Source organism: Epinephelus fuscoguttatus, linkage group LG1 (genome assembly GCF_011397635.1).
Source record: "Epinephelus fuscoguttatus linkage group LG1, E.fuscoguttatus.final_Chr_v1".
Taxonomy (NCBI): domain Eukaryota; kingdom Metazoa; phylum Chordata; class Actinopteri; order Perciformes; family Serranidae; genus Epinephelus; species Epinephelus fuscoguttatus.
In genome coordinates, this window is record NC_064752.1 from 23,755,663 (window position 1) to 23,783,127 (window position 27,465).

At 41.2% G+C, this 27,465-nt stretch overlaps 1 protein-coding gene across 1 annotated transcript in view; it reads right to left on the minus strand.

Annotated features, from left to right (window-relative positions):
- The window catches only part of gnai2b (guanine nucleotide binding protein (G protein), alpha inhibiting activity polypeptide 2b), a 71,888-nt gene that overhangs the window by 3,639 nt on the left and 40,784 nt on the right, over positions 1 to 27,465 (minus strand). The window contains exons 2-6 of the mRNA XM_049582122.1: positions 20,852 to 20,894; positions 17,459 to 17,600; positions 11,629 to 11,789; positions 5,150 to 5,278; positions 1,685 to 1,814 (exon numbers count right to left, since the gene is read on the minus strand). Coding sequence (XP_049438079.1) covers positions 1,685 to 1,814; positions 5,150 to 5,278; positions 11,629 to 11,789; positions 17,459 to 17,600; positions 20,852 to 20,894 — 605 coding nt within the window. The remainder of the gene's footprint in view (positions 1 to 1,684; positions 1,815 to 5,149; positions 5,279 to 11,628; positions 11,790 to 17,458; positions 17,601 to 20,851; positions 20,895 to 27,465) is intronic.

The window sequence follows — 27,465 nt, forward strand, 5'->3', positions numbered from 1 at the left end:
CATGGTACCTAGACCCTAACGTTTCAACCGCACTAAGTGCGCTTTCAAGTGGACGGGATTGTTGTCACTCACTGCTCTGTCCAGCACTCACTGTATTTCCTCCTTTATCAGTCTGAATGTCGTTTATCATCCACAGAATGAGGCTGCATGCCATCATTTTCAAAACAAAATAGAACAGGCTGCAGTGAGAGTCACTCTCCATGGGATATTCTCTGTGGCGCTTTTTTTTTTTTCTCCGAATGAGGATTGGGATATATGCAGTTCACATAATCCAGTAGAAATTATTATATATTTATAAAAGCTTTAAGGTCCAATCATTGCTGAAAGTGTATGTCATCCAAGAGAGAGAATAAAAACTAAGGTAATGGTCAAAATTGTCATCTTGAAATTTAAGGTGTGCTGATGGATTTGCGTCGTCAACTCATGCACTGAGCAACATAGCAAGCCACAACTCAGCCCTGAGCAGAGTGACCAATCACCACACTGCAGTGTTCACAGCTCCACCTTTTAGTGCCAGGTCTGTGTGCTAGGTACCCCAACAGAGGGGTGCCAAAAATGAGGACAGTACGGAACAGTTCCATTGGTACCATCCACAACTTTTCACGATGGAAACGGAAAAAGCGTTTGGTGCTTGGTGGAAACAGGGCTTTAGTGTCTTAGGGAAGGATCCCTACAGAGGTCAACCACTATCGCCAAACCCACCAGACTTAATTTTAATAAACAGTAATGGTATCACTGTAAAAAATGCACTTTATTCAAAGTCGACAAAACTCACAAAAGCTGTTTTAGTTTGTATTTCCACTGTGCCAACAATTTGCAAACTCTGGTTTGGTTGAAATTAACACTTAATTCACCCAGTTAGATGTGTAAATATGCTGGCTGCATAAAATTACTATAATTATAATATAATTAAAATTATTAAAATTACTGTTTTTTTTTTGTTGTTTCTGGTTGATTTAAAAGGGTCTTTCTTTACAGGGATCCTTTCCATAATGCTGTCGGACACTTAGAATAATAATCTGAGCCTGTAAGTGGCAAGAATAAGCCCTTTTAGTGGACATACATTGACTGTGCACAATATGCCCTGAGTGGTTACGCTGCAGCCTGTTTTACAGCTGTCAGCTGCAGCGGTCCTACTCAGTACTTCAAAAATTGTTGTTCCTATTAGTCATTAGACATAAAAACGTTGGAAAATAGGATCCACGTTGAGAAATGCCCTTTAAGGCCTCTGCTGAAGCACAGCAACACATCAGAGCTGCCACCAGGGGACAATGTTGTTTAATATGTTAAATGTGAGGCATAGCAGTGCAGAGGAGGCTCTTGAGAGCATCTTCAGGCTGTCTCTCCTGAGCACTTGCTTTAAATTCATAGGCAGTTCAAGAAATTAGGTCAAATGGTTCAAATCACTTGAAAAATTAGCTTTTATTACATAAGTACACTCCACTGGTACAACTGTAAATGGATCGTTAAAGTTCACTGAGCTGATTTTACCACCTGGAGCTCATATTATTAGGCTATAATAAAAGGAGGGATGGATGATTTAAATGCTTTGTAATGCCCCACACTCTAAACTAACTCATATTGAAAATTAGTCAAAGAGCAGATTTATAAAGGTAGTACAGTTATATTATCCATAAAGATAAAGACACAGACACACACCAGAGGGTGTTTTTTTTCCCCTTACCATCTCCTCATCCTCAGCCAGCACCAGGTCATAAGCGCTCAGCGCAACACAAAAAATAATGGCTGTGACTCCTTCAAAACAGTGAATCCATTTCTTTCTCTCCGAGCGCTGGCCGCCCACATCAAACATTCTGCAGAGGGGGACGAAGCAAAGGAGACACATCATGTGCACAGGCTAAAGGAGGTCGCAATGAAAGACAGTAAGGTGAAGCTGACAGAGAACAGGGTGCTGAAGAGGACCGTTCAGGAAGGATATCGGTGAAGAGGGCAGGAAATAGAAAGTTAGAGTGACATTCCATCCCTGGATGAACATTAAGCTTTCATGAGGCTGCTTTGAGAAAGAAAGTGGTGAGGAGGTGGAGAGATGTCTGTCGGGTAGGCTATCTGATAAAAGACTGCAGGCATCAGTGCAGGGCTTCGAGAGGCAGGCAGGCCTCTGTAGTCGGAGAAAAGCACCAGCTAATGGGGAAGTTGAGCACTATGATCCAAGATGCTTAGGCTACGTTCAGACTGCAAACAAATCAGTTTCTCGAATCAGGTCTTTAAGACCGGCTGTCCACACTGATATTCGCAAGTGATCAGATCAGATTTGTGTGTCCAGGCAGCAACAGCCTATCTGCGTGGGTTGCTGTGGTGACGATATGGCAGTAGTGATTCGCCTTGCAAACGGTAAAGCATGTGAAATGGAGGCAACAACAATGACTGTTTACAACAGAAAAATGGATGAATAATCACAGTAGTGAGTAGAAGATGTAGAAGGAGTGGGCGTCGAACTTATCATTATGGGTTTATTTTTCAAAGTCTCCATTTAGATATAAAATTAGATCCACTTATATCCACTGATGAATTTGAGGGCATCATGAAGAATGTGGTGACAGAGACATATGCTTGTTTTTCTTGAGAGGCCACTATGTTTAAATAGTTGTTATTTTACAGTGGATAGTTGTATTACATATACTGTATTTGTTGCATTTTAATGTGTTTTGATTGGCTGCTACCTTGGCCAGGTCTCTCTTGTAAAACAGATTTTCAATCTCAATGGGACTTCCTGGTTAAACAAAGGCAAAGTAAGGATTACAAAGCTTCTGAAAAGGATATGATCACACTCGTCTGAACGGCACAACAGGTTACGCAGACTCGCACTTGCAGCTCAGCTGGAAAACTCTGCTTCAATGACACAAAAGACATGTAAAGATCTGATTTGAGCACCACAGTCTCCGGACTGAGACGCATCCGTAGAAGTACGATTGGAATTGCATTTCAGACCACCTCCAAATGTTAGATCTGCATTCATGTGGGTTTTTTTTGCTGTCTAGACTTTTTAAAATCTACCTGGATACAATCTGGATATGCCAAACAAATTGATTCTGACTGGCAGTCTGAACAACGCCTTAGAGGTGTGAGCAAAACCCTGAAGTCCAGTTCAGACCAAAGATTCGCAAAAAGACGAGATGAGTTGAAACACGCAACTACTTGCAATGTGCCGTTCTGCAACATTCTAAAAACCTGCCGGTTCACATCAATGCAACTAGATGAGATGGTGTATCATCACTATGCAACAACACTCTGTACTTCCATTTTGATTTCCAGCTTTTCAGGCTAATTTTGTGGCTGAATATAATTTGTAGCTTCTTAGAATATGAATGAGGATAGTGATAGTGAGATACTGGCTACAGGTGCATTTGTAGTCGTGATGAAACGGCGAAAAACATAAACAAAACAAGCATCAGATGGACTGTATTCATAATCAATACGCAACAAGTATAGGTAAGCAGCGCCAATTAGTTAGTCGGTAAGAAGATGGAAATAGTGAGCTTGACGGGGACAGAGCACCTGCCGCAGCAAGCGAACACGCCGTCTGCGCTCATTGTAACTTGACCAGTGGACTTCACTACAAGCCGATTGGCTGCAGAAACAGGCGACGTGTTTTACGCTCTAAAACCAGCCGCTGGCGATTTGACCAGTGCAGCTGCAGGTGACACATCAGCTGGCTTGAGTCGAGCTCATTGCAGCCAGCTCACACCACTGCAACATTTCTCTTCAACGTTCTAAAACGTTTTCGTCTCGTCGCGAATCTTTGGTCTGAACTGGGCCTAAAGACGGCTGAAGCAACGACAGTCCACCACATCCAGGACAGCTGCCAAATTGTAATGATACAGAAGGTAAATATGAGGTGTTGAGGTTAGAAGACTCACGAGACGCACCATTTCAACAAATCTAAATTACGCCACTGTCAAAAGACGACACTTCTCTGTATATATATAGTATTTCCTGTCTGTACTTATTATGGCAAACAGGAGAGAATTATAAAAACGTGACTTTCTTCTTATTGATTGCCTCCATGTTTTATTCAGGCCAAATATTGAGGCTGTGACAGAGGGTAAATATCAGAGAGTTTATCAGGAAACAGGTCACACCAGAGCCATGTGGCTGCAGATCTCTTTCGCTGCTTCACAAAGTGACGGGTATTTTATACACTGTTTGATGCCTAAAAAAGAGAAACGGAGATATGTGCACATTTTATAAATTCACCTATACAGAATACCTGACTTTGATCTGCTAATATATTCCCTGTTATAAGATTTTAAAGCGCTTACTGTATCTCTCTCACATCCTCTATCAAGAGGTATACCTATACATCCATTAATATCCCACACATTAGTGCTCAGGCTGGGTCGGAGCATATTTTATGTAAGACCTACAGTTCCATGGAAGACACACTTGAATGTTAGCACTACATAAAGCTCCGGTTGTACTGAACAAGCACACGATGGGCGGAATCTAATTTATGTACTCAGCTCAGAGTGAAATCATGATAATTAAGTTTTTAATTGCTGCTATAATTTGGCTTCTGAGTAGCCGTATTGCACATTTCAAGCCAGCAGGGTCAGTCGCTCCTTGATGCTATTTATGTTGAGACCATAATAAAGTCTAGCAGTTTGTTTAGAGAAGGTGTGGAGGAGGCTGGTATAGTGATGTCACTGCTTACACTGATGGGGCTTCAATAAAAAGAAACGTATGATGTGCGGCTTGCATATACTTTCACATCTGAGGCGCGTTTTTGTCTCACTGCTCTCCCAAAATAGCCCCAAGGACAGTTATATTTCATTCAATACTGGTCATGTTTCTTGTGCTCTTGTGTGGCTCGTAAGACAAACTGACAACTGGTAGATTTTATGTATCACCAAATAACACTGCATCAGAGATGAGTGAATACAAGGTGGTCATATCACCACTCAGGTTACTTAATGTCAAAATACACCCTCTCACTGTGGGTGAGTTGCTAAGACTTCCCTGGACTCTCACATTGGTTGCAAATTGCTAAAGCGACTGTTTTGATAGAAGGCAGACAGGGCGAGAGCGGAGATGGCAGCGTTTTTCTCATAAATTTATTTATTCATTTTCTGTTTTCAAAGTATCTGAAGTCCATAAACATTGATATAAGGTCAGTGCTATATGGCCTTACTTGAAGTGCAGTTCCTTGAAAGTGAAGTGAGTCTCCACAATGCCAGTGGTCTTGACTCGAGTCCGCAGCACATCCTGCTGGGTGGGGATGTAATCTGCTTTAGCTATCCTCTCCAGGTCGTTCAGGTAACTGAAAGAGAGAGAAAGAAAGAGATTTCAACCTGCAGAGAAGAGGCACAAACAGGCTGTACACACACACGTACACACACACACACACACACACACACAAACACACACAAACACACACACGTCTAATGCATTAACATCAGACTAAACAGTTTGCATTTCACTGAACTGCCTTGAACTGTAATGAACTTGAGCCATTTAGTGAACATTCTGTAGAGTGAGTCATATTCTGCTGCATTCAATAACACACAGTAAAACTTTACTTGATATCTTTCATTAGCCTGTTTAAGTGCCTTTTAAGGGATTATGCAAAGGCCTTGGAATAATTAAGTTATGACCGAATGCATTACGCAGTTAGACTCCAATACATCAATTGCAATCGTTCCAGAACTACGGCTCCAAACGGTGATTAGAGTAAATCAGGTTTACTTAAAACTGAAATAAACAATTTTGTTTTGACTAATTGGGCATGATAGATAGTATAGTATAATCATATTTTAGGTTGATATGGCAAACTTTAAAAGGAGGAAAGGAGCTGCAGATTCAGATGATGATTCTAAGGGGACTCCTGTTACATTGCCATATCGTTTTCATATTATCATTTGATATACTGTTATAATAAAAATGTCCACTCACCACTTTGACTATGACCATGGCTGCATGCTTTGACTTCTACACACACCGAGACACTGATATATGATGCTAGCATTGCTAACTACCGCACAGGAACAGAAGGCAATTCTGTCTATAAGGGACCTTCCTAGATACCAATACCAATTTCTTCTCCTACTTTTTACTACTACTCACCCTGCCTCTGATTGGCTAGTATTCATTACCTTTGTTCGTTGAGTTGGTGAGGTTAAGCCACGATCAGTGAGACTGGCTATGGTTAGGGTTAGAAAATCCAGGTAAGCCAATCTGAGGCAGAGTAGGGTGGGTCACGTCTTTGCCACAGTAGAAGAAATGTATCGCGGCAGGGCCAACTGCTTAAAGGCCATGGTGAGAGTGTATTTTTGGAGCAATGGGCATTTGTTTTCAGGATAACAGGCTGTTGGACAAATGGGCTTTTGTTCCAATGGGACATTTTGCAGATTACTTGCATGACATGCTCTGATTGCAGACACACATATCCAATGCACCCTTCGTTATTAGGCAGTCTATTAAAACTATTAGTGCCCTGCCCACTGTTATTTGCTAGCTGCTACTGCTCATTGCTTTTCACTGTTAAGATCACTGGCCAGCAGACCAGTTATGGCACTTCAGGATGGCTATTGAAATGTGCACTTATAACTGGAAGCAAAATTTTGTCCTGTCCTGTTGATGGCAGCTTTGGACCATGGCCTCTTCCAAAGTTTTTTTTTGTCTGAGATGATGTTAATCACAACGTCACTTCACAATACTTGCTACTTGTGCTTGCTAACATCAGTCTGAGTCACTGTCACTCTTCCCACCTGCACTGCTGGCTGACTTGTGAATGTATTTCACCTGAGAAATTTACCAGAGAGGATTTTTCTTTAATGCTTTTGCGCTGTTGATTAACATAGTGATGATATACTTGTGTTTGAGTATCATGAGTGTACATGCTGAATTGGTTTTACAGCATACTTCTCCCTTGGTTGTTACTGTTGTTGAAGGGGTTTCATAACGGCTCACTGCAGACAGATATTGCACACTGGCTCTGGGGATGTAGGCATCACTGTCGACTCACATGCAGCGCATTCACCTTATTATTTCCGTGTGGGCCAGTAGTGGCCTCGGTTCCAACTCACCGTGGCTTGTGTCACACACACAAGCTACTGTATGCAATCATCCACACATCCACACTGCATTACTATTCACAGAATCATAATACAGTACATTTAAATTGCTGATATTGTTTACACTTCTGCCACACTCTCAGCTGCACTCCTTGCCAACCAGCTGCTACCTCTCAACGCTACATAACATTTCTTAAAAAACTACTGGGCTGCTCGATTTAAACCATATATTTTCATGGATTTAATGGTGGAGTTAAAAATTGTTTACTGCATAGCTGATGTCCTAGGCTGCTGCTGCTGCTGCTGCTGCTGCATATCTGGTGGTTTTGCTCGGTTTCGATTTCTCCATCTCAGTCCACTATATATCACATCTCCTGCAGTAGATATAACACCTGGTGTAAGGCTCCGTATCTAATACAGTTTTACTGTGGGGGAAAGTTTTATTGTCACTCTCCAATCTTCAGTCTGTGCTTTGCTTGGTGTATGCTTGTGGGGAGTGAGATGGGGTCAGAGAGTGGCTGCTGAATATCAACTCTGCACATACTCTGTATCCACATAAATCCCCATGTGAAATGGCTGACTGAAATGTCTGTGAGACCACTGAGGGATTACCACTAGACCCAGTAGTACTATGTGCTCTCCTTAGTGGGAGGATCTCTATGGCAACATGCATATTCTTTACTGATCTGCTCCAATTTGTTGAATATGACAGATTATATTAGTGCAATTAATACATACTGGTGCAGTGCCCATTCAAACACATGCCTTTTACAATGAGCCGATTGCTTGGCCTGCGGTACTGCTGCTTGCAGCATTCTCGAGAGCTGCTCATACAAACAGCTTCACTCTCAACACTGCACTTCCTTAAGCCCTGAGGCATATACACCTTGGCCCAAAACAGCTTTAAATTTATTATGATGTTTATATATGAAAAAAATATTGAATTATGTTGCTATTCTCATTGTACACTGAAATAATGTACGAAAGGCCCACAAAGCACAAAGCAAGAAATGCAACTCATCAATATACTAATGTGTAGCCTACTTCTACTTCTGCTTCAGAGAAGAAAAAAAAATACTACATTTAGAGACATGTTACTGGTTACAATGTAGATTAAAATATTACTCACTAAACATAACAAAACACTATCCTGCATTATATTAGAATTGAAATCTCCACCTTGAACAGATGCAAAGCAAATGTAAGTAAACTGTGCTGATAATTCCTCTCAATTCAATTCAACAAGCTTTATTGGCATGACATTTCTAATGTGTTGCTAAAGCACAATTACAATTTAAGACAGTGACAATCAAAAACAATTAACAACAATGTGTTATTACAAATGCTGAGACATACATTTTAAGGAGAAAAATGTATTAAGTGAAGGAGTAAATAACAAGGCAGACTGTGATCTGTGATGAGATGAACTATATGTTGTTGTGTTGGTTGTCTCTTAGGCCGTGACATGCATTGACATATCTCTCTGCATCTATGGGACTGACACTATTTTCTCCCAGCAGATGTTGCATTTTAGTCTGGTCAGAGAATGAATCAAAATCTTAGAGTGTACACTCAATTTAAGCAGAAATTTGAATTAAGGACTTTTACTTTGGCTTTCATTTCTATGCTGATGACACTGTCTTTTATTGCTTTAGAACCACCCCTGCTAAGGCTTTTGAAAATCTTCAGTATGCATTTAATAGAGTACAAGAACAGCTTTGTCAGCTGCAACTTGTCCAGAAAAAATAAAACATATGTTTTTCATGTGTTTTTATGTCAAGACCAATAAATTCAGAATTGTCCAAGAAAACTGTTATCAGAAGTGCTCAATAAATTGAGTTGGTATCTACTTTAAATACCAAGGGTTTTTAATGGATATTACAAAAGCTTAAGTGTTTACTTGGCTATTACTTTAGAAACAAGTCGTTCTTTTCTTTTTGTGTCAAATGGCAATTGGTGGAGTCTACCTTTTTACTTGTCATGGATTATGGTCATGTGTTGTATATAAATGCCTCTGCTCACTGTCCTCACATGCTGGATAGCGTGTATAACGGGGTTCAGAGATTCACTACAAACTGTGGATCTCTTACTCACCATTGTGTTTTATGCCAAAAGTAAATTGGCCCTCTTTATGTACATGCTGCCATAGTCACTGGTATGGTTTTATTTACAAAGCTACTGTTGCTTAAATTTGTACCTACTTATCTTCTCTCTTCTCTTTCAGGCTGTCAGTGTGCAACTGTTTTCTTCAATCATTTTATGTTACTCAAATCTATGTGCTTTTATGTAAATTTTATTTGTTGTTGAAACTCTGTGTTGCTGCTTTTCTTGGCCAGGTCTCCCTTGTAAAAGAGATTTTTGAACTCAATGGGACAAACCTGGTTAAAGAAAGGCTAAACAAAAATATAAAAATACTAAGCGATATTAATAGTTTAGCTATTACTGTCTGCTTACCTTAAGAAAAAACACTGTAGCCTACTAACATATTTACCCGATAGAGACCTGTTACTGTTGATGTTCCAGTTATTAATGTCCAAAAAGGTGTATTATTGTTTTGACATAACCACTGGGGTTATGAAGTAGAGCATGGGTTTAATTAGTAGAGGTATTTTGCCAGCAGTAACATTATAAGTGTCATAAATTAGTTTGGCAATGCACCCAAGTCACAGCTACTCGCAGTCAAAAACAGAGGTGAAATACACTTAGTGAGAGACACTCAACTCAGCCTGAAAGCCCCGCTTCCACTGCTGCACAGAGTCCCAGAGCGCTGTTCACTTGTTTATTCAAAGCTTATTAATATTTGATGTGTCGCATGTCCAACTTTGACATTGCACATCCTTGGGTCCCCAGCAATACACCCGCCAGATCAGATGAGTGGTTCTCGAGATATGCGAAGGACGGACAGACCGTCAGAGATTCCTCGCTTTATCGTCTGATATATATTCCCTACTGTGATTTTTGTTTGAATACAAAATTCCACGGTGATCAACACAGCTTCAAATCAGTGTTAACAGTGAGATAATGGGGCCTTAGCTACTTGCAATATGTAGCAATTAAAAAGTGTTGAAAGGAGCATTTCACAGGGTGGATTCAACTCAGAGATACACAACATCTACACAAAGGAAAAAGGCAGTAGGTCGTCTCCCTCTCTCAGTCCATCAAGCTGGTTGCATTTGTTTCATTTTCACTGTCTTTCAGTGCTCCATTCACAACTCTCACTCTCCCTCTGTCCCCTTTTGCCTTTTCTCTGTTTTCTGACAGACTGTTGGTCAGTAGGGGAGTGTGGAAGCATCTTCACCATGCTTGACACAACCTGCTCCACTTACACAAGCATTGCATCATCATCTAAGGCCAGCTGGGAGCTTTAGTGGCCCAGCCAACCTTCGCTTCACAGGCATAGAGAGATATATATCCAGCATTACACTTGTACAGATTTCATTATGTGTGTCACATCCACAGAATAATTATTAATGAGCCAACAAACCTTGCAGACTTATTTAAGTGAATATCATAGCAGCCGTATAAATACATATTCTGTTTATATTCTACTTTTATACAGCACTGCCACAAAATTAATCAAATTCCTACAAAAACAGAGTTGTCACTTGGGACTTTTATTATCACAGCTATCAATTCTCATAGCTACTCGGAAGCTAACGCAATGTTTTCATCCCTCAAGACAAACTACTCAGTACTCTGCTTATTCGGTTACAATATTAAAGCATCAAACCCAGAGAGGCAGAAATAAGCACTAAATGGAAGTTATTGGACTATCTTTCCAGTCTCTGTGGCTCCCCAGAGAAGTTAAAGACAGGTTTGTTCGCTGCAGTGCATGTGAGAGAGGCTGAAAGGACTGCACCATTAGATCCATCACAGCACCAGGAGAACAGCATCCCTAATGGCTGGAATATTAAACCGGCTTTTATATGACAACAACATAAGATTAATCAGCAAAACCATGAACCAAATACAAACACGTAGCCCTTCTCACTGTCACTTCTTTGAGTCTGTTATCCTATTAAAATAATGTTTCAACGCAGTGTTTCAGCTGCAAAACTATTTTCGCATATGAATAGCAAGCAGGTATACAGGATGAAAAACGGAGCACATTCGCCTGGTAGCTCTGAGGTTCCCCACTTGCCCACATTTACATTTATAGTGGTGAAACACAGAGTCCAGTGTGTGCAGGAGCAGACTGCATAATGTTAAAAGTAGAAGAAGATGTAGGGACAACATTGGTAATGACAGCCTGAATGTTTACCAGCTGCAACTACTTTGCGATGAATGATTGTGTAATTAAGATCAAAATGTCAGTTGAACATGGGTGTGGTCCAAGCAAGGGGCCTGAAGTAGTGGGACAGGAAGTAGGGAAGGGGCCATAGACCCCCCTCTTTATGCCCTTGTCCTTAAGGTGCAGATTGCTGTATCATGGTGGTCTCTAGCAAAAAGTGAGTATGAAAAACCACAGATGTAAACAAGCCAGCACACAGTTGGAGGGTAACACTGTAATGATTTGGAGTTATTCTAGAAAAATATAGATGTATTTGACTCCTAAGTGGCATGACAGCATCAAATTTGCACATAAATTTACACTCACTATGCTGCGGAGTCGTTGAGCTGGTACTCTCGCGACCGTGCAAAGCAACTCTGTATGCCGCTGTCGGCCCACAGTCGCCTGATCACGTTGGACAGGTCATCAGGAAAGATGCCTTGTTCTTCAGCAGCTGCAGACAGGGCAAAGAGCTGCTGGGCATCGTCCTGCAGGGGGCGATAAGGACACAGGACAGGACAGTTACAATGAAAGCATCTCTACCACAACATACATGAAAACTCTTAGATCGTCTGTATCCACTGCATAGATCTGTTTATGGATTCAAACGACAATAATGCATCATCAGCATATATACACGTCTATCTTAATGCAACACTCACATGCCTACATGTTTACTGCAAGGGTTTGTAAACTTTGGAAGACATCCACTTTATTTGTCTAACAAAGACCAACGAAGCCTCATATTAGCTTTGGCTCTACTTTAAAAAGCATTTTTGCAGCATCTCTTATATTGAAATTCCTATCACATGACATCTTTATGCAGTCAGTGTGGACAGGGGGAACAACTACTGCAACCAATAACTCTTCTATGTAGTTATGGGCTAGTGAGTATTATTTTAAGACAGACTTAAAAAAATGTGAACCTATCCTTTAAGCATGGGTTTTTAGCATTTAGCATTTTAGCATGTTGTATTTGTGGAGAAAATGTGTCCAGCAAAAGACGAATGATTCGTCTGTGAAAGCTGCGAGTTATAGTGAAGCCGATTTGAAACTGTCGCCATTAAGCCATGTTTTATGTGTGTTTTGGATTATGGATAGGTGTTTTGGTTTTGAATCAACTAAACTTTTCAGCACTTCACAGAAACCCCGACGCTGACTAGTGTTTTGGAGGTGTAACTGCAGCAGACAAACCACCGCACAACTATAAATGCTGACAACAGCGTAGGCCACTTGCATAGGCTACAGCGTAGGCTCTGCATAGAGCTGATGCACAAGTATAAATCCCACTTTAGGGGCCCCATGATAAGGTATGCTTGTGTACCTATGGCGATATGGGCACTATTATTAATACATCATGGAAGCTAAAAGGGGTCTACATTAAAGTAAATCTGTTTGACCCAGTGAAAAATGACCAAAAAAACCCCCAACAAAACAAATAATGTTGAGTGATGGAGGGTCGTGTCTCTGAAATAGTCCAAAGCAAGCAAAGGTTACAACAGTAGCAATACAATGTGATGACAATATCACTGGTGCCAGCCAGTATGGGCTGTGCACATATAAGATATGTTGGTGTGACTCAAGGTAACAGCATGCGGAGCTGCTATGACAGAGTGTGGTTTGATTTCCTGCTGTTTGCCACCATGCTTGGTTCTCTGAATTTTTCCATCTTCCTGTTGGAATGAAATAAATAGTCCTCTCCCAGCTTTATTCACAATGAATGACTGAATACAAAAAAACGGTGATTAATCACTGGCCAGTATCTGGCTGCAGGATAGGCTGTTTCTCTGTGTATGACGATTATGAATATGTATGTAGTCGTCACTGAAATAAAGGAATGATTCACAATGAATACATTTCCCAGTGTTTACTGTGTGTATTTGTCACATTTGAGGAGAAATTAATCTCCGTCTCAACCTGCTTCCCTGTCAGGCTGCGAATACATCCACGCTCCCTTTGTGGGTAGCTGTGCTTTTATACTTTTTAATGGATTCTCTCCAGCCGATTGATGTTTACTTACCTTGTTATTTGTGGGCATTAATCACCACTTCTTTCCATTACCTTCCAAGGAAGATAACAGTTCAGTTTACTGGGTTTTTGTGCCTATGTTACAATGTTTGAAAAAGACAAATATTCTTATAGTTGTTTTATAATTTTGTTTAATTCTAGTGGTATTTTGTTGCAGTGACTGCTGAGCTTACACACCATCATCAAAAGATATGCATTTTAAGTTCAGCTATTGGATCACAATTGATTTATACAGCATTTTATCTCTGGGAATGTGATACATTTGCTTGAACTCTTCCTTCTCCCTCAACAGAACTAAACGACAAACAATGTGTATTATGTGCACACGCTTTAGTTTCGTGTGTGTACTTCTACAAGGCTGCAGTGTGCAAGTACGGGCAGGCTAGCACACTAATTGCCATGTGTGGGACTCTGTAAGTGTCGTCACGTACATACAGCCATTTGACAGATCTGTCAGAGGGAAAAAAAAGAGTCTATCTATCCCACTCTAATGACCACAGCGGAGTCCTCAATCCTTTTATTACAGCTTCACTTACAACACACATGCACTGGCTTCACAGCCAAATCACACTGACACACACTCCTCCACTGAAGTGAGTTCAGCCACTGTTCGACCTCACTCAAGTGTTCACAGGGTGCAGCCGACTGCATTTCAGCCTGACGCTGTGGCTTGCTGTTGAAACTGGTGTGTGTCATCATGTGTCTGTGTGCAGGGTGTGTCTGTCTCTCTGTATGTGTTAAATGAATGAGTTTATGTCCATATGAGCTGCAACTAATTATTATTTTCATTACTGATTGGTCAAATTGTTTTGATTATGCATTTAATTTATAAAATGTCAAAAATAATCACAAATGCTCACCAAAGGATTAACCCAAAGTCAGCTTTTCAGCTAACTCGGGCAGATTTCTATTTGTTTTAATGTGGATTGATGTACACTGTCCCTTCTAAGAATAACAAATTAAATCATATAAAGTAAAAGAAATTATGAAAATCTGTGTGTCAGAGAAACTTAAATCAATAAATGTGAAAATGGACTGCACCTGTATAGCACTTTTCTAGTCTTCCGACCACTCAAAGCACTTTTACACTACATGTCACATTCACCCATTCACACAGTCGCACGCTGGCTGAGGCAACAAGGTGCCACCTGCTATTCAGTTTTAAACACACTCACACACTGATGGAACAGCCAGCGGGAGCAATTTGGGCTTCAGTATCTTGCCCAAGGATACTTCGACATGCAGACTGGAGGAGCCGGGGATCAAACTACCAATCTTCTGATTAGCGGATGACCTGCTCTACCTCTGAGCTTGAGCCTGATGCAAACTGACTGGCTGCTAAAAGCCCAACCCCATTAGTTACTTGTTGCTATGCCTGTCAATCATTTAATTCTCATGAAGCAACACAGTTTACAATGTTTCAGAATTTTTGAAACACTGTGTCCTTGATTTCAGAAATAGGTAGATAATAGCTATAGGTATCAGGTATAGGTAGGTAAAGCAGGCAGATGTTATCAGCTATAGCTCACTCATTAAGCTAATGTTCACTCCATCAGTTAGTTGAAAACGCTCTTTAGTTTTCGCTAATTTATCTCCCACACTTTCTGCTGTTCACTCCTCGCATGCATGCCCAGTCACCATTTCTAGCTGTCATTATCCCAGGCTGTCATCTGAGTCATCAGATTTAAAACATGTTTTTTTCCTGCCTTGGTTCTTTCATGCTGTAGCCGTGAGCAACCTCCATCTCCCCCATCACTGCCTAATTCCTTCTCGGATTCATCATCCTCATCCACCATCAGCCTCAGAGTCATCAGCCACCACCACCTCCACCAGTAACTCAATGGGGGATTTATCTGCTGCTGCTCAGATGTCCCTCAATCACAAAAAATGTGATCGGTGTCCAAGCGCCAAAGTCTTCTGTTAAATCTTAATCAGCTCAAACCATCTGTTAATCTGTTTAAACTTTATTTCTGACTCTCTTGATTGAAATGCAGTTGGTTGATGATTCACTTCTGAGGGCCCTGACAAACCACGCCGACAGTTGGCTGTTGGTCACTGTCGAGTCTTCTGTGAGCATCTGTGGCCCTGGTTTTTGCGGTGTGTCCCAAACTGTTGGCAGAAGTCAGCCCTTGTCACCTGTTTTTCGGCCAAATCAGCATGTTGAATCGGCAGTGGAGCTGAGGGAGCCTGTTTGTGAGTTAAATCCCTCTGATTAGTTGTTCAGCTCCATGAATAAGAAGAGAAATGGAAGTGAGAAGAGCAAACAAATGACTGAAATCAAGAGGGCGTGACATCGAAATATTGTTATATTAGTAAGAAAAATATTTTAGCCATTGAGCTCTTTAGCTGAAATGGTTTTTGTTTGTGTTGCTGTTCGCTGGAGCATGGTAAATATCCTCTGTCCTTTTAAAATTGATTTGTGATAACTGGCTGGCTAGCATCCTAAATCTGTCCTATTGGACTTCTGGTTTCCCTTTTTGAATGACGAATACAGACTACCTTCGCCTGTTGGTCTGGAGAGTTGTTTCCTCTCACACAGGCACAGAACGTACATACTACTTGTCTGTTGCCTGCAGCAGGCAATGTGAGGTGATGCAACAGTTGGCCTTCATTGCCACTAGTTCTTTAATATCAGTTTGGTGCCTCGGCCTTCAGCCTTGGAAATAACACTTGGTTACCGACAGTAAGAGTTAATCAGAGATGCTAACATTTGCGTCTTACATTGTAGCAAATAAAAGCACTGTTTAATACATTCAATGCACCTTTAAAAGGCTGAAAAAGACACCACCCTCCACAGTCTCACTTATTGAAGTCCAAATTAACAATGCTTCAAGTGGAGAAATCCAAACCTTGACAGACTTGATGAGACTAGTTAGAGTTGCTAAGCTATGATTAAACAATGACTGTTCAAAGCAGAGGTTTAGCAAAAGGTCGCTGGGAGGTCTGGGATGTTGGTCCAGACAAAAATGAGAAACAGACATGCAAAATAGACATAAAATGATGAATTGCAGTTGTTTAAAAAACAGAAACCAGACGATTCTTGGCCACCTGTAAGGTCTTCCTTTCACAGGTTGTAGCCTTCAAAACAAGGAATTCATTTGTGTCACCGCTGGGGCTGCAGAGAGCACCTGGAAAACTAAATGTGCTTTTAAAATGTGTCTTGCCAGCACTTTAGGATAAATCCAATCCCCAAAACAGCCCTCAGTGCCGCTGTGGCTGCTGGTATTATGCACACTTGCAGCCTCTTCTCTCTCTGTCTATTACAACTTTAAGGAGAGAGTAGATCAAAGATGGAGGAGGTGAAGTCTGTATAAGACAAGGACCGTTTTCCCTGCAGGTTACAGAGATGGATCAGAGAGGCCTCTACACTGTGTTCTAGTTTCTAGTACCAGCAGCGGTTTCTACAGCTGAAAAAGGGCTGAACAGGTAAATGCAGGAAATCACATGATGCAGCGTTTGGTTTTGGCCCAGCTTTATTGACTGAACAGGACTTGCTGAGAGGAGGCATGATTTGAGAAACAAACCTGTTTTCCCAGAGGCATCACAGCCTTGAAATAATCTCGGTTCACTGGGTTATACTGGAATACAGATATGTGAGGGAGTAGGATGTTTGTTTCAGAGATAATGGGCAGTGCATGCGGCTGGGTTTTGCTTCCATTATTATTCTAAGCTGGAGAGAAAAGTGAAAGGGACACAGTGTGTTGTAGAAACAAAGGCAGACTCTTGTGATTTCAATTCTGGGCAAGCAACAGTCTTAAGGACTGCATCAGATATACAACTACAAGATGCTGCTGATAAAACAAGCTTTGCTTTGTTGTGGCCTGGGGGGAGATCCTGATCTGTCCACGGTTAGTAAGGCCAATTTAAGTCTGCATTTTCACACAGTGACAATTATTTTTCTGGCTGGTCAGCTTTCTGCTCTCACTCCAATAAAAGCACTGACTTTCAACAACTATCTCTGCATATTTGCGCCACATATGTGACCGGTCTTGTGCATGAGTTTTTCTTGCTTGTGGTTAACCTGTGCTTGTGCCATCAGATGTTAGATTTTTGGAGTACAAAAACAAGTAGCTATATGTGCAGAAATCCCATGCTGTAACAAATTTCTGAGGGCTGTTGTGCATCTTACCACTCTGCCAGGGTTGCTGTACTCTATCTTGAGACTGGTCATGGCTTTGACAATGGCCATCACAGACTGGATGGTATTACTATAAACCACTGCTCGATACTGCTTGCATTCATCTTCTGAGTAGCCATCTTCATGAATGATCCTGAGAATGAAAAATATGCAACATTTATTAGAGTGTACATCAAAGGATAGGTTCTCAGTTTATAAAGTCTGCCCTGCGTCTGATTCAAACACTCTGTAGAGCCGTGGGAGACACGCAGTGCTGGGTAATAATTCTCTGTTGGTGCATCACCATGGGCAGCCTCATTAACATACATGTAGTTATTTGATCCATCACTGATTATTGTAAATGACTTCAAAAGGCAAATTAAAGTCTGTCAATTACTTCTTGTAAGCCTTTATTTTGGTAGTCCCCTTTTCCCTTTTTGATCTTACGGGACCTTTATTTTGACACCTTCTCCTTGCAGAAACAGGACACTGATACAGAACAAGCTTGAGTGCAAAGGAGGGAAAACCATGCTACTTTGCACTGCATAATCATGCTCCTGTTCTTGTATAATGTACTGTGATATTTGATATGTTTCATGATAATATACGGTGATATATCAGTTTGCTTAAGAGTAAGAAAGAATTTGAATGTAGTGCTGCAGTAGCAGTTGTGCTAAAATTAGCTTCTGGATTAATTAAATATGTTATGGTGATATGGGCTGTCTAGCTTTACATGTGTGTATATGAAGGTAGCGTTGTAATTAATGCTCATATATATATTTAATATGGTAGTTATAGGATAATGGTTGTGATGTTTGCAGGTGGGTACAAGCTCATTTTATTCATTTGTGTGTGTTTTGTAGCCCTCTCAGTGTATTCCGAGGAAAAGGAGTTAAGGGTGGTGTTCAAATATGGATGACAGCGTAACATAATTAAAGACTTTTGAAGACAGTGCACTTTATCAGTGTGTGGCTGGGGTTCGCTACAATTATAGCAGCTTTAAAATAGAATTTATTATGGTGACAAGTGGGTAGTCGTCTTTGCCACATTCAAATTAAGGTGTCACAGCAGTCACTAATAATTGATTATCAGTGAATATGCTTCAGCAACATTCCTATCAACATCAATCATTAAAAGGGACATTTCACTCTAAAAAAGAAAACACATATTTTTCCTCTTACCTCTGGTGCTATTTATCAGTCTAGATTGTTTTGGTGTGAGTTACTGAGTGTTGGAGATATGAGCCGTAAAGATGTCTGCCTTCTCTTGAATATAATGGAACTAGGTGGCACTCGGCTTGTGGTGCTCAAAGCGCCAAAACTCAAATTTAATGACCTCAAGGTAATCCACAGATCTTGTGGGGGAGAGTTAAGAAGTTATTTTCCATGGCCTCTCAAATGAATCTAGTGCTGGAAAATTATTTGAATCTTTTTATTTATTTAGGCTGTTAATCTTTTTTATGCACATGGCATCAAAAAGAGAGGCAGAGGGAGGGAAGGAGTCTATGTTGTCGCTGCATTTTTTAAACAGATCTGTCGCCTGCATCCAGATGCTGTCTCCATGTCACAAAATAGGCTACAACTACCAGCAACACTGTATCATCCACCCCACACACAAAATAGCAGCACAGCTCCGGATTGCACGTGTGCTGCGATACTTTCATTCATCTCACGGACTGATTTAGCGTAGCACGTTCAACATATAGACCAAAGTCACACTGTGGACTAATTAACAGACAGATTAAACAGAAGAGCAGCTCTTCCTTGAAAATATACTGTACATAGTCATTATATTGCCCAGACCTACTGTGCAACACTGAGCTTGCTAACGTTACAGCTCAGCCAAGGAGGAAGCTGTTAACTTTTACATCTCACGTTATCGCAAGTATGAGTTACTCTCACATCAAGGTCTGTGGATTATCTGGAGTTACTGAGTCATGATGTCTGGTAAGAGACACTGACGATGACTTTTTCAATGAGTTTTTCGGCACTTTGAGCACCACAAGCCGAGTGCCATCTATTTCCATTATATTTGAGAGAAGGCAAACATCTCTATGGCCGATATCTCCAACATTCGGCAACTCACACCAAAACAAACAAGACTGATAAACAGCACTACAGGTAAGAGGAAAAATATGTATTTTTGATTCTGGGGTGAACTGTCCCTTTAAGTACAACATAAAAAACATATGCTATCATAAATGTATAAAAATATATGAACAGAGGAAACATTTGGGTGTCAAAATGTGGACCAGTTTGAAGCTGAGAAGCAGCTTTGTTTTGTCTGCTAGCTCTCCTACCAAGAAGCATATACTCTCCACTCTGCATCACAATCACCATGTCAGCATGGTGTGTAGGGTGATGCGTAGCAGTGCAGTCAACACCCAGAGAAACTGCCTCAACACTGCAGCATCCGGCTGATGCAGTATCTTGAGTTTATCTCCTGAAATATTACAACTCAGGACCTGCGAGTGAGAGAACTAAGTGTCTGAGCATCCTGTCATAACATGCAATCATCCGGACTCCATCAGGCTGCGGAGGGAAGTGCAGAGAGAGCACAACTGAAATGACCCCACAATAATCCTAAAGTAAAACTGCCAACTGCTTTTAAGTGTTGGTGGAAATGATAATGACCGGCAGTGATTTAGAAAACAAATAGTTTTACTCACTTTCACTTCTGTAATGATATGTTTGCGCAGGATGCTTCGATGTGTAATGTTACATAATGGGCAAGTGTTTCTGTCTTGTAGGATCATTTATCTGTATGTCTGTACGTGTTAATAACCTGGCTTCAAAAAGCGGCAGACTGTTCCTGCTCCGAGCTCATAAAAAATGGATTCACTGCCTGGCTAGCCCAGAGGAATGTGAATAATTAAGCCATTTGGGGTCCTGTGTGAGTGTGTGCATTCTGATTGGTGCAGAGGCATTACAATATCTCCTGTATACCACATGAACCACAAAGGAGGAAGTCCAATTTATTTTATTTAACAGTGACATGGCACCGCATACTATTGAGCTGTAACGTCTGATTTAATATGGTTCGCTCCTGAGTGTGTGAGCTGAACGCAGAGGATGTATGGCAGCTTAACAGTGAGCAGAGAATCATCAGGTGTGAGCGCACATCAGGACTTAACATCTGGGACATTGTCTTACAGCTTGAGACAAAAATAAAATAACAGAAACACAAGATGACAAATTAATTCTTCTTTGTGAAACAAATATTATGTGTGTCATGTAAACCAGTGGCCAGATTTGGTCAGGTTTGGCTAGTTTACAGCATATAGTGGCTCACAAGCAAAGTTTCACAGTGGAAGCCCACTTTTAGTTGGAAATCCATTTTTGGGTTAAACATTAAAGACCAAATTTTAGAAAATAAAGTAAGATAAAGATTGCTTTTGTAACTTACTTCATCTGCTTTACGATGGTGCTCTTCCCAGACTCCCCAGCGCCTGTTGGAACATTAAAAGATCAGAGTTACAAAGAAACTTCAAAACCATGTTGCTGCTGTCTTTGTGAGTGGAATAAAGCTCAACTTTGGCTACAGCTGTTTCTGCTTTGAAAACACGAGCCACCCAGAGATGACCCGCTGCTAACATTACAATTTGTCCTCTGGGTTGTCTGGTTAATTTATGCTTCCATTTTTTGAGAACACGATGTACAGATATGAAGGAAAGGTTCCACTACTCAGTTCAATGCTGATTTTTCACACTGATAGAAGAAGGGTGCAGGGAGGAGAGACGGTTTAATACTTCATGGTAATACTACTACTTTTCCCAATTCATGCAAGTACATGATGAAAGATAATTCAAAGGTGGCTTTGCTTTTTTAGTCTATTAAATAGTCCAGTGTGTAAGATTTAGGGGGATTTAGCATCTAGTGATGAGGGTAGCAGGTTGCTATTAGCTGAAACTTCTGGAATTCCTTCAGTGTTCACTGCTCAAGAGGTTTTTACTGGGAGCTGAATCACCCGTCTCTTCTATGCAGACAGGCCACCAGCTTAGCACCTGCTAATCTGTGCTCACCTTATTTCTGATCCAGACCTACAGGAAGTTTTTACAGTGAGCCAAATCATCCACAGAGGTCTCTTCCTCTCCAAAACAAAAAGACCCGGTGATTTAAACCAGTACAACACTCACCAAAGCAGTTTCACTTTGCGACACTGCTCATTGCGGAGAGGTGGCTAACTACTGTGGCCGACGCGAAAACCCCAAAATGTGAATGACCCTGAATAGAGCCAGTGTTTGGATTGCAACATGGTGATCTCTGTAGATGAGGACCTTCTCCCTTATGTAGCTATAAATGGCTCATTCTAAGGTAACAGAAACCCCTACCCCTAAACCCCTAAATTTGATATATATTTCTTTCTCTCTCTCTCTCTCTATAAACAGCAGATATTGCTTCTGTTCACTTCAGTGAGCTCTGAAAATCAACACTGAGGTAGAAATAAATCACTTAACAATTAACAGTCTACAGCTTTGTCAAAGCAGTGCAGCTGTTGGCTGGGATCGACTGTATCAGACGAGTCGGCTGCCAAACAGCAAACTTTTAAACGCACTTACATACCATAAGTAGAAGCTCAGTCATTATATAAAAGTCCCTGATCACAACTGTGGTACTACAGCACAATAAGGTGATGAGAAAAATGTTCATTGTATAGACTGATCACCAGTTGGTGGCATTAATGCTCAAATAAATGTAGCAATGCGTCAACAAAGGCAACGAAGAAGACTGACAGCTAGCAGAGGGATGTAATGTAAACCATGCAATTAAATTAAATTAGTAAATACTAATTTAAAAGTCAGCTTTATATAATTTAGATAATAAAATAATTGATACTGTGAGTATCGCACTGTGTGACAATACGATACTACCACACAAAAATATTGTGATACTATGCTGTATTGATTTTTTCCCCCACCCCTTGTTATTACCCACGAATATTCAAAGCTTGGACAGGATGTGACTGGGTCGGACTATTGCAAGCAAAGATTCTGTAAGTTATCAATGACTCAGAACACTGCGGGTCGGGCCTCGTCACTAAACGCAAAGCAGGTGCTTTACTACTGTTGCTAGCCACGGATAATTGTCCGCAATTCGTCTAATGGCTCCTTTACCTCGTCGGACTGCCAATGTAATGCTTGAAGTGGGGGTCATTGACTGAGCTGAGAACACTGGTCTCACGTCTGACCCAAAAATCGAAGCGTTCGAATACTAATCTGGATGTCAATTACCATGGCAATGATTGAAGCTTTGAAGCTTTCGGGTCAGCCCTAATTTGCAGTATTATGAATTGGGTGTCTGTGGCAGCAGTCTGAGTACAAATCAGAAGTGGTGCACAGTTAGTGATGTGTTTTCCAACACCTGCAGGTGGTTGGTCGACTAGACAGGGTAGGCGGAGGCAACGTAACCGACTTGCTCTTCAACTTGCTTGTGTGCTGACGCTGCAAAAAAGTTCACGCTGGTAAGTGAGATCCAAGGAGACACCTGCAGTTACTGCTTATCACCAAAGGTGCCACCAAAGACAACGAAACTGAGATCTTCGGAATTGTAACAGAGATGAGACACCCAAGAATAAAATTTCGTGCCAGACAGAAGAGATGTCATAGTGCACATGACAGTTTTTTGTTTCTCAGTGAAAACACATACCCTAATAAGCCATTAATATCTTGTTAAAATGACTAAGCCTGAGTGTTTGCCACTTGTCTCATGCTGTCAGGGCCATGCCACCATCCACTGTCCCTTCACACCACCTGACCTGGCCCTGCCAACAGGCATTAGCCCAGCCTGGGGCTGATGGTGCAAGTGGGACCAACAGTGCTGTCAACTCTCATCATAGTCACACACATCCAGCACTTTTTTGAGAAAGGGGGGAACGCAGGGTGAAGGGAAGGCTGTAAAAGCAATGTCAGGGGCTGTGTTCGCTGTCATATGAGCTGTCACTCATGATTTGCTGCTAGACGGGCATGAAGGCAGAGAGGTGGCTTGTATCTGGACTATCAGGTGATACCACTCTCTATGACAAAAAGTATACAACACCCCAGCACACACCAAATAGGATTTAATTGAATACAAATAAGGGAATAGCACACAGTTATTTTTAATTGCAGCTGAAATTTTCAAGTTCATCTTCATGCTTTCTCTTTGATCCTTCTTTGTTCCTAAGTTACACCTGAGTAAATCCTGAGGTGGAAACTTTTTAATCTTACTTAAAGCTAATCAAGATGAAATTATGTAACTAGGCTGCTGCCTCTATTCATCGTCACCCTATCTCAAGGAACACAGTGTTTCATCACGGCTTGTTAATCTCTTCTTTTAGACCACCATCTACCTCCATCTGGAACATTCTTGAATTGTCCTTTTATGGGATAAATATGAACAAATAATAAAAAAAAAAAACAGCATCAGATTTACAAGCGCTTGTAAAAAAGAAAAGAAAAGACCCATGAAAGAATAAGAGGCTGGTGGTGGAAAATGGAAACGTGGCCTCTCTGCGGACGGACATGCACGAAGGTCACCTTCCTGACTCCAGAATAAACTCATCCATTAATACTTCAGGCCCAAAGGGAGGTGAACACTTGTGAGCCGCGGTGAAAAAGAAGAGTGCACTCTCATTCTTCATGCTCAGGGTGTTTCGAGAGAAACGGGGCAGCGGTGTTGCTGCTTCTGGGGAAAACTTTTGAATTGATTTTTGATTTTCCAGTATCAGGTCATCAGAGAGCAGTAAACAGTGCTGTATAAACATATTGTTTTTATTCGTCTTTAGGGCAGTAGTGATCATAAGTCATGATAAAAAAACAACAACAAACAAACAATGAATAACCTCTCCTTCTCTCTGGTATAATAAAAAACACAAAAAATATAGTAGAGCCTATCTGACAGGAATCTTGAGGCATTTAGGAGTTTGGATGACAACACATCAGCTGGTATGTCTTTAACATAAAAACATAATATGATCATTTTTGATAAAGGTTAAGATAAGGGTTTTTTAACCCAATCTCCAAAATAAATGTCCCCATTGTACGTTTCTGCTCGTAACATTGGATGTATGTAGTAAATGTAGCAAGTATGTTGAAACCTTATGTTTCTGCAACACTTTGGTTAATGTGTGGTTAGGCTGAGGCACAAAAACCACTGGCTATGGTTTGGGAAAAAATATATTTTGGCCTAAAATGCCTGGTTTTGGTGGCAAAATCACAGCTGGCATCGCTGCTGATGAAAAAAACCCAACCAGCTTTGTTGGTCTCACTGATCTGCAGCTTGGCAGCCGTCTCATCTACATGTCATGCCATCCAGCATCCCCTCCACCTCCCGGATGACAAAGTCAGCTCATATACATGTAATCAGTGCTACATCACCTCAGAAACATTGACTGACATATAAAATGCACAAATGGAGCGTATCTGTGGTTTGCAGAAGCGTATAATGCCACCAGTTTCTGCTGACTGAGTTAGACACAAGACCAAGACTTCAAACTGCACATTTAATGAGGGAGGCTAATCAGCTAATCACATGGCAGCAAATCAATGCATTTAGGCATGTAGACATGGTCAAGACGACCTGCTGAAGTTCAAACCGAGCATCAGAATGAGGAAGAAGAGTGATATTAGTGAATTTGAATGTGGCATGGTTGTTGGTGCCAGACGGGCTGGCTACTGGGATTTACACACAAAACCATCTCTAGGGTTTACAGAGGATGGTCCGACAAAGAGAAAATATCCAGTGAGTGGCAGTTCTCTGGGTAAAAATGCCTTGTTGATGCCAGAGGTCAGAGGAGAATGGCCAGACTGGTTCAAGATGATAGAAAGGCAACAGTAACTCAAATAACCACTGGTTACAACCAAGGTCTGCAGAAGACCATCTCTGAACCAACAACACGTCCAACCTTGAAGCAGATGGACCACAGCAGCAGAAGACCACACCAGGTGCTACTCCTGTCAGCTAACAACAGGAGACTGAGGCTACAATTCACACAGGCTGTGACATTCAGATGGTAGGGTCAGAATTTGACGTAAACAACGTGAAAGCATGGATCCATCCTGCCTTGTATCAACGGTTCAGGCTGCTGCTGGTGGTGGTGTCATGGTGTAGCGGATATTTTCATGGCACACTTTGGGCCCCTTAGTACCAACTGAGCATGGTTTAAACACCACAGCCTACCTGAGTACTGTTGCTGACCGTGTCCATCCCTTTATGACCACAGTGTACCCATCGTCTGATGGCTACTTCCAGCAGGATAACGCGCCATGTCACAAAGCTCAGACCATCTCAAACTGGTTTCTTGAACATGACAATGAGTTCACTGTACTCCAATGGCCTCCACAGTCACCAGATCTCAATCCAATAGAGCACCTTTGGGATGTGGTGGAACGGGAGATTCGCATCATGGATGTGCAGCCGACAAATCTGCAGCAACTGTGTGATGCTATCATGTCAATATGGATCAAAATCTCTGAGGAAGGTTTCCAGTGCCTGGTTGAATCTGTGCCATGAAGAATTAAGGAAGCTCTGAAGGCAAAAGGGGTCCAACCTGGTACTAGCAAGGTGTACCTAGTAAAGTGGCCAGTGAGTGTATTTGTAAGATAAAAGTTCACTAATATACCAATCAGGCTCAAATATATCAACTGTGTGGATGCGTGAAAAGAGCTAAGGATTATTTGGTGTGTACCCACTCTACAGATATCCAACAGGACACACCAGCTGAGTGATATTGCGAAAATCATGCGCTTATTTGTTGTTTCTGAACACATTAGGGAAATGTGTTTCATATTGCTCTGAGAGAGTAATAGTCCTAAAGTCAGTAAACAGTGTTACCTCTCAAATTATTCATAATAACAAACAGGACATTAATTAATCCAGATGGGACACCACTAAAGTCATCGTTAATTCAGGTACTGAGACTTCTGACAGTGAAAACAATATTTAATCACCAGGGGACAAAGAGCCGCTGCACAGGATTTATCGATTGCCACTGAGCAGGATATAATACCGTTTTATTTGCCAGTAAAATAACTAGACGCATAATTGAGTTTAACAATTGTCTCATGTGGAGTATATCAGTGGACAACTACCCAGCAGAGAACATCAAACAATATCGCCTAAAACATACAGTTCTGCTGTTACGGATATATTTGCAGAATATTCTACAGTAAGTGAACAGATGTATCCCCCGTACATGATGCCCTGTGCTTCCACAGAGTCGGAGCAGCAACGAGGACTGATTTGTATCACAAAGACCCCTCTGTGTGCTGTGCTGGCAGGGGGGACAAGCTCTTTCTCTTTAGTGTTGTTGCAACAGACCCACGATCACTTTCTGGCAACGAGAAGACGATGCCACCCCCTCTTTCTGCTTCTTCTACCCCAGCTATTCATAGTTGTTCCTGAGTTGGTTCTCAGTGAGCGCCAGAACATACAGCATTGATAAAAATATGATTTGTAGCATGAGGATTACAAATGGCTACGAAAAAAATGAACCATCTCTCTGAACGCATCCAATACTCTCGTAAGCCCACTCACATCAATGACAACTTGGCTGTGGTCTCAGTTACCCACTGCTGATGACACAAAGCCTCCATTCATGGACTGATGAGATATCCCAATCCTGGCAAACGCACAAGCATCCACACAGAATCTCAAAGCAGATAAGGTTGATCACCTGTCAACCAGCCCACGCATGTCAATCTATATCTGAGCTACAAACAATGGCAGTGGTTTCTCTGTTATAGTGCTGAAACAATTCATTTAGCCAATTAATTGATTACTAAACTGACAGAACATTTACAGCCACAATTTAGATAATTGAGTTATTGTTTAAGTTATTTACCAGGCAAAAACGGAAAATATTTGCTGTTTTCAGCCGCAGTAAAAATACTCAATATGTTTCTTATTTTGTTTAACATAATTTTCCCACATGAAACATAAAAAAACCCTCTAAAAGATGTTGGAAACACATCAGCTAATACTGTTTTTGGCCTTGTGTCCCAGCAACCACCGCTGCTTGTGCTATCATCATCATCATCCAAG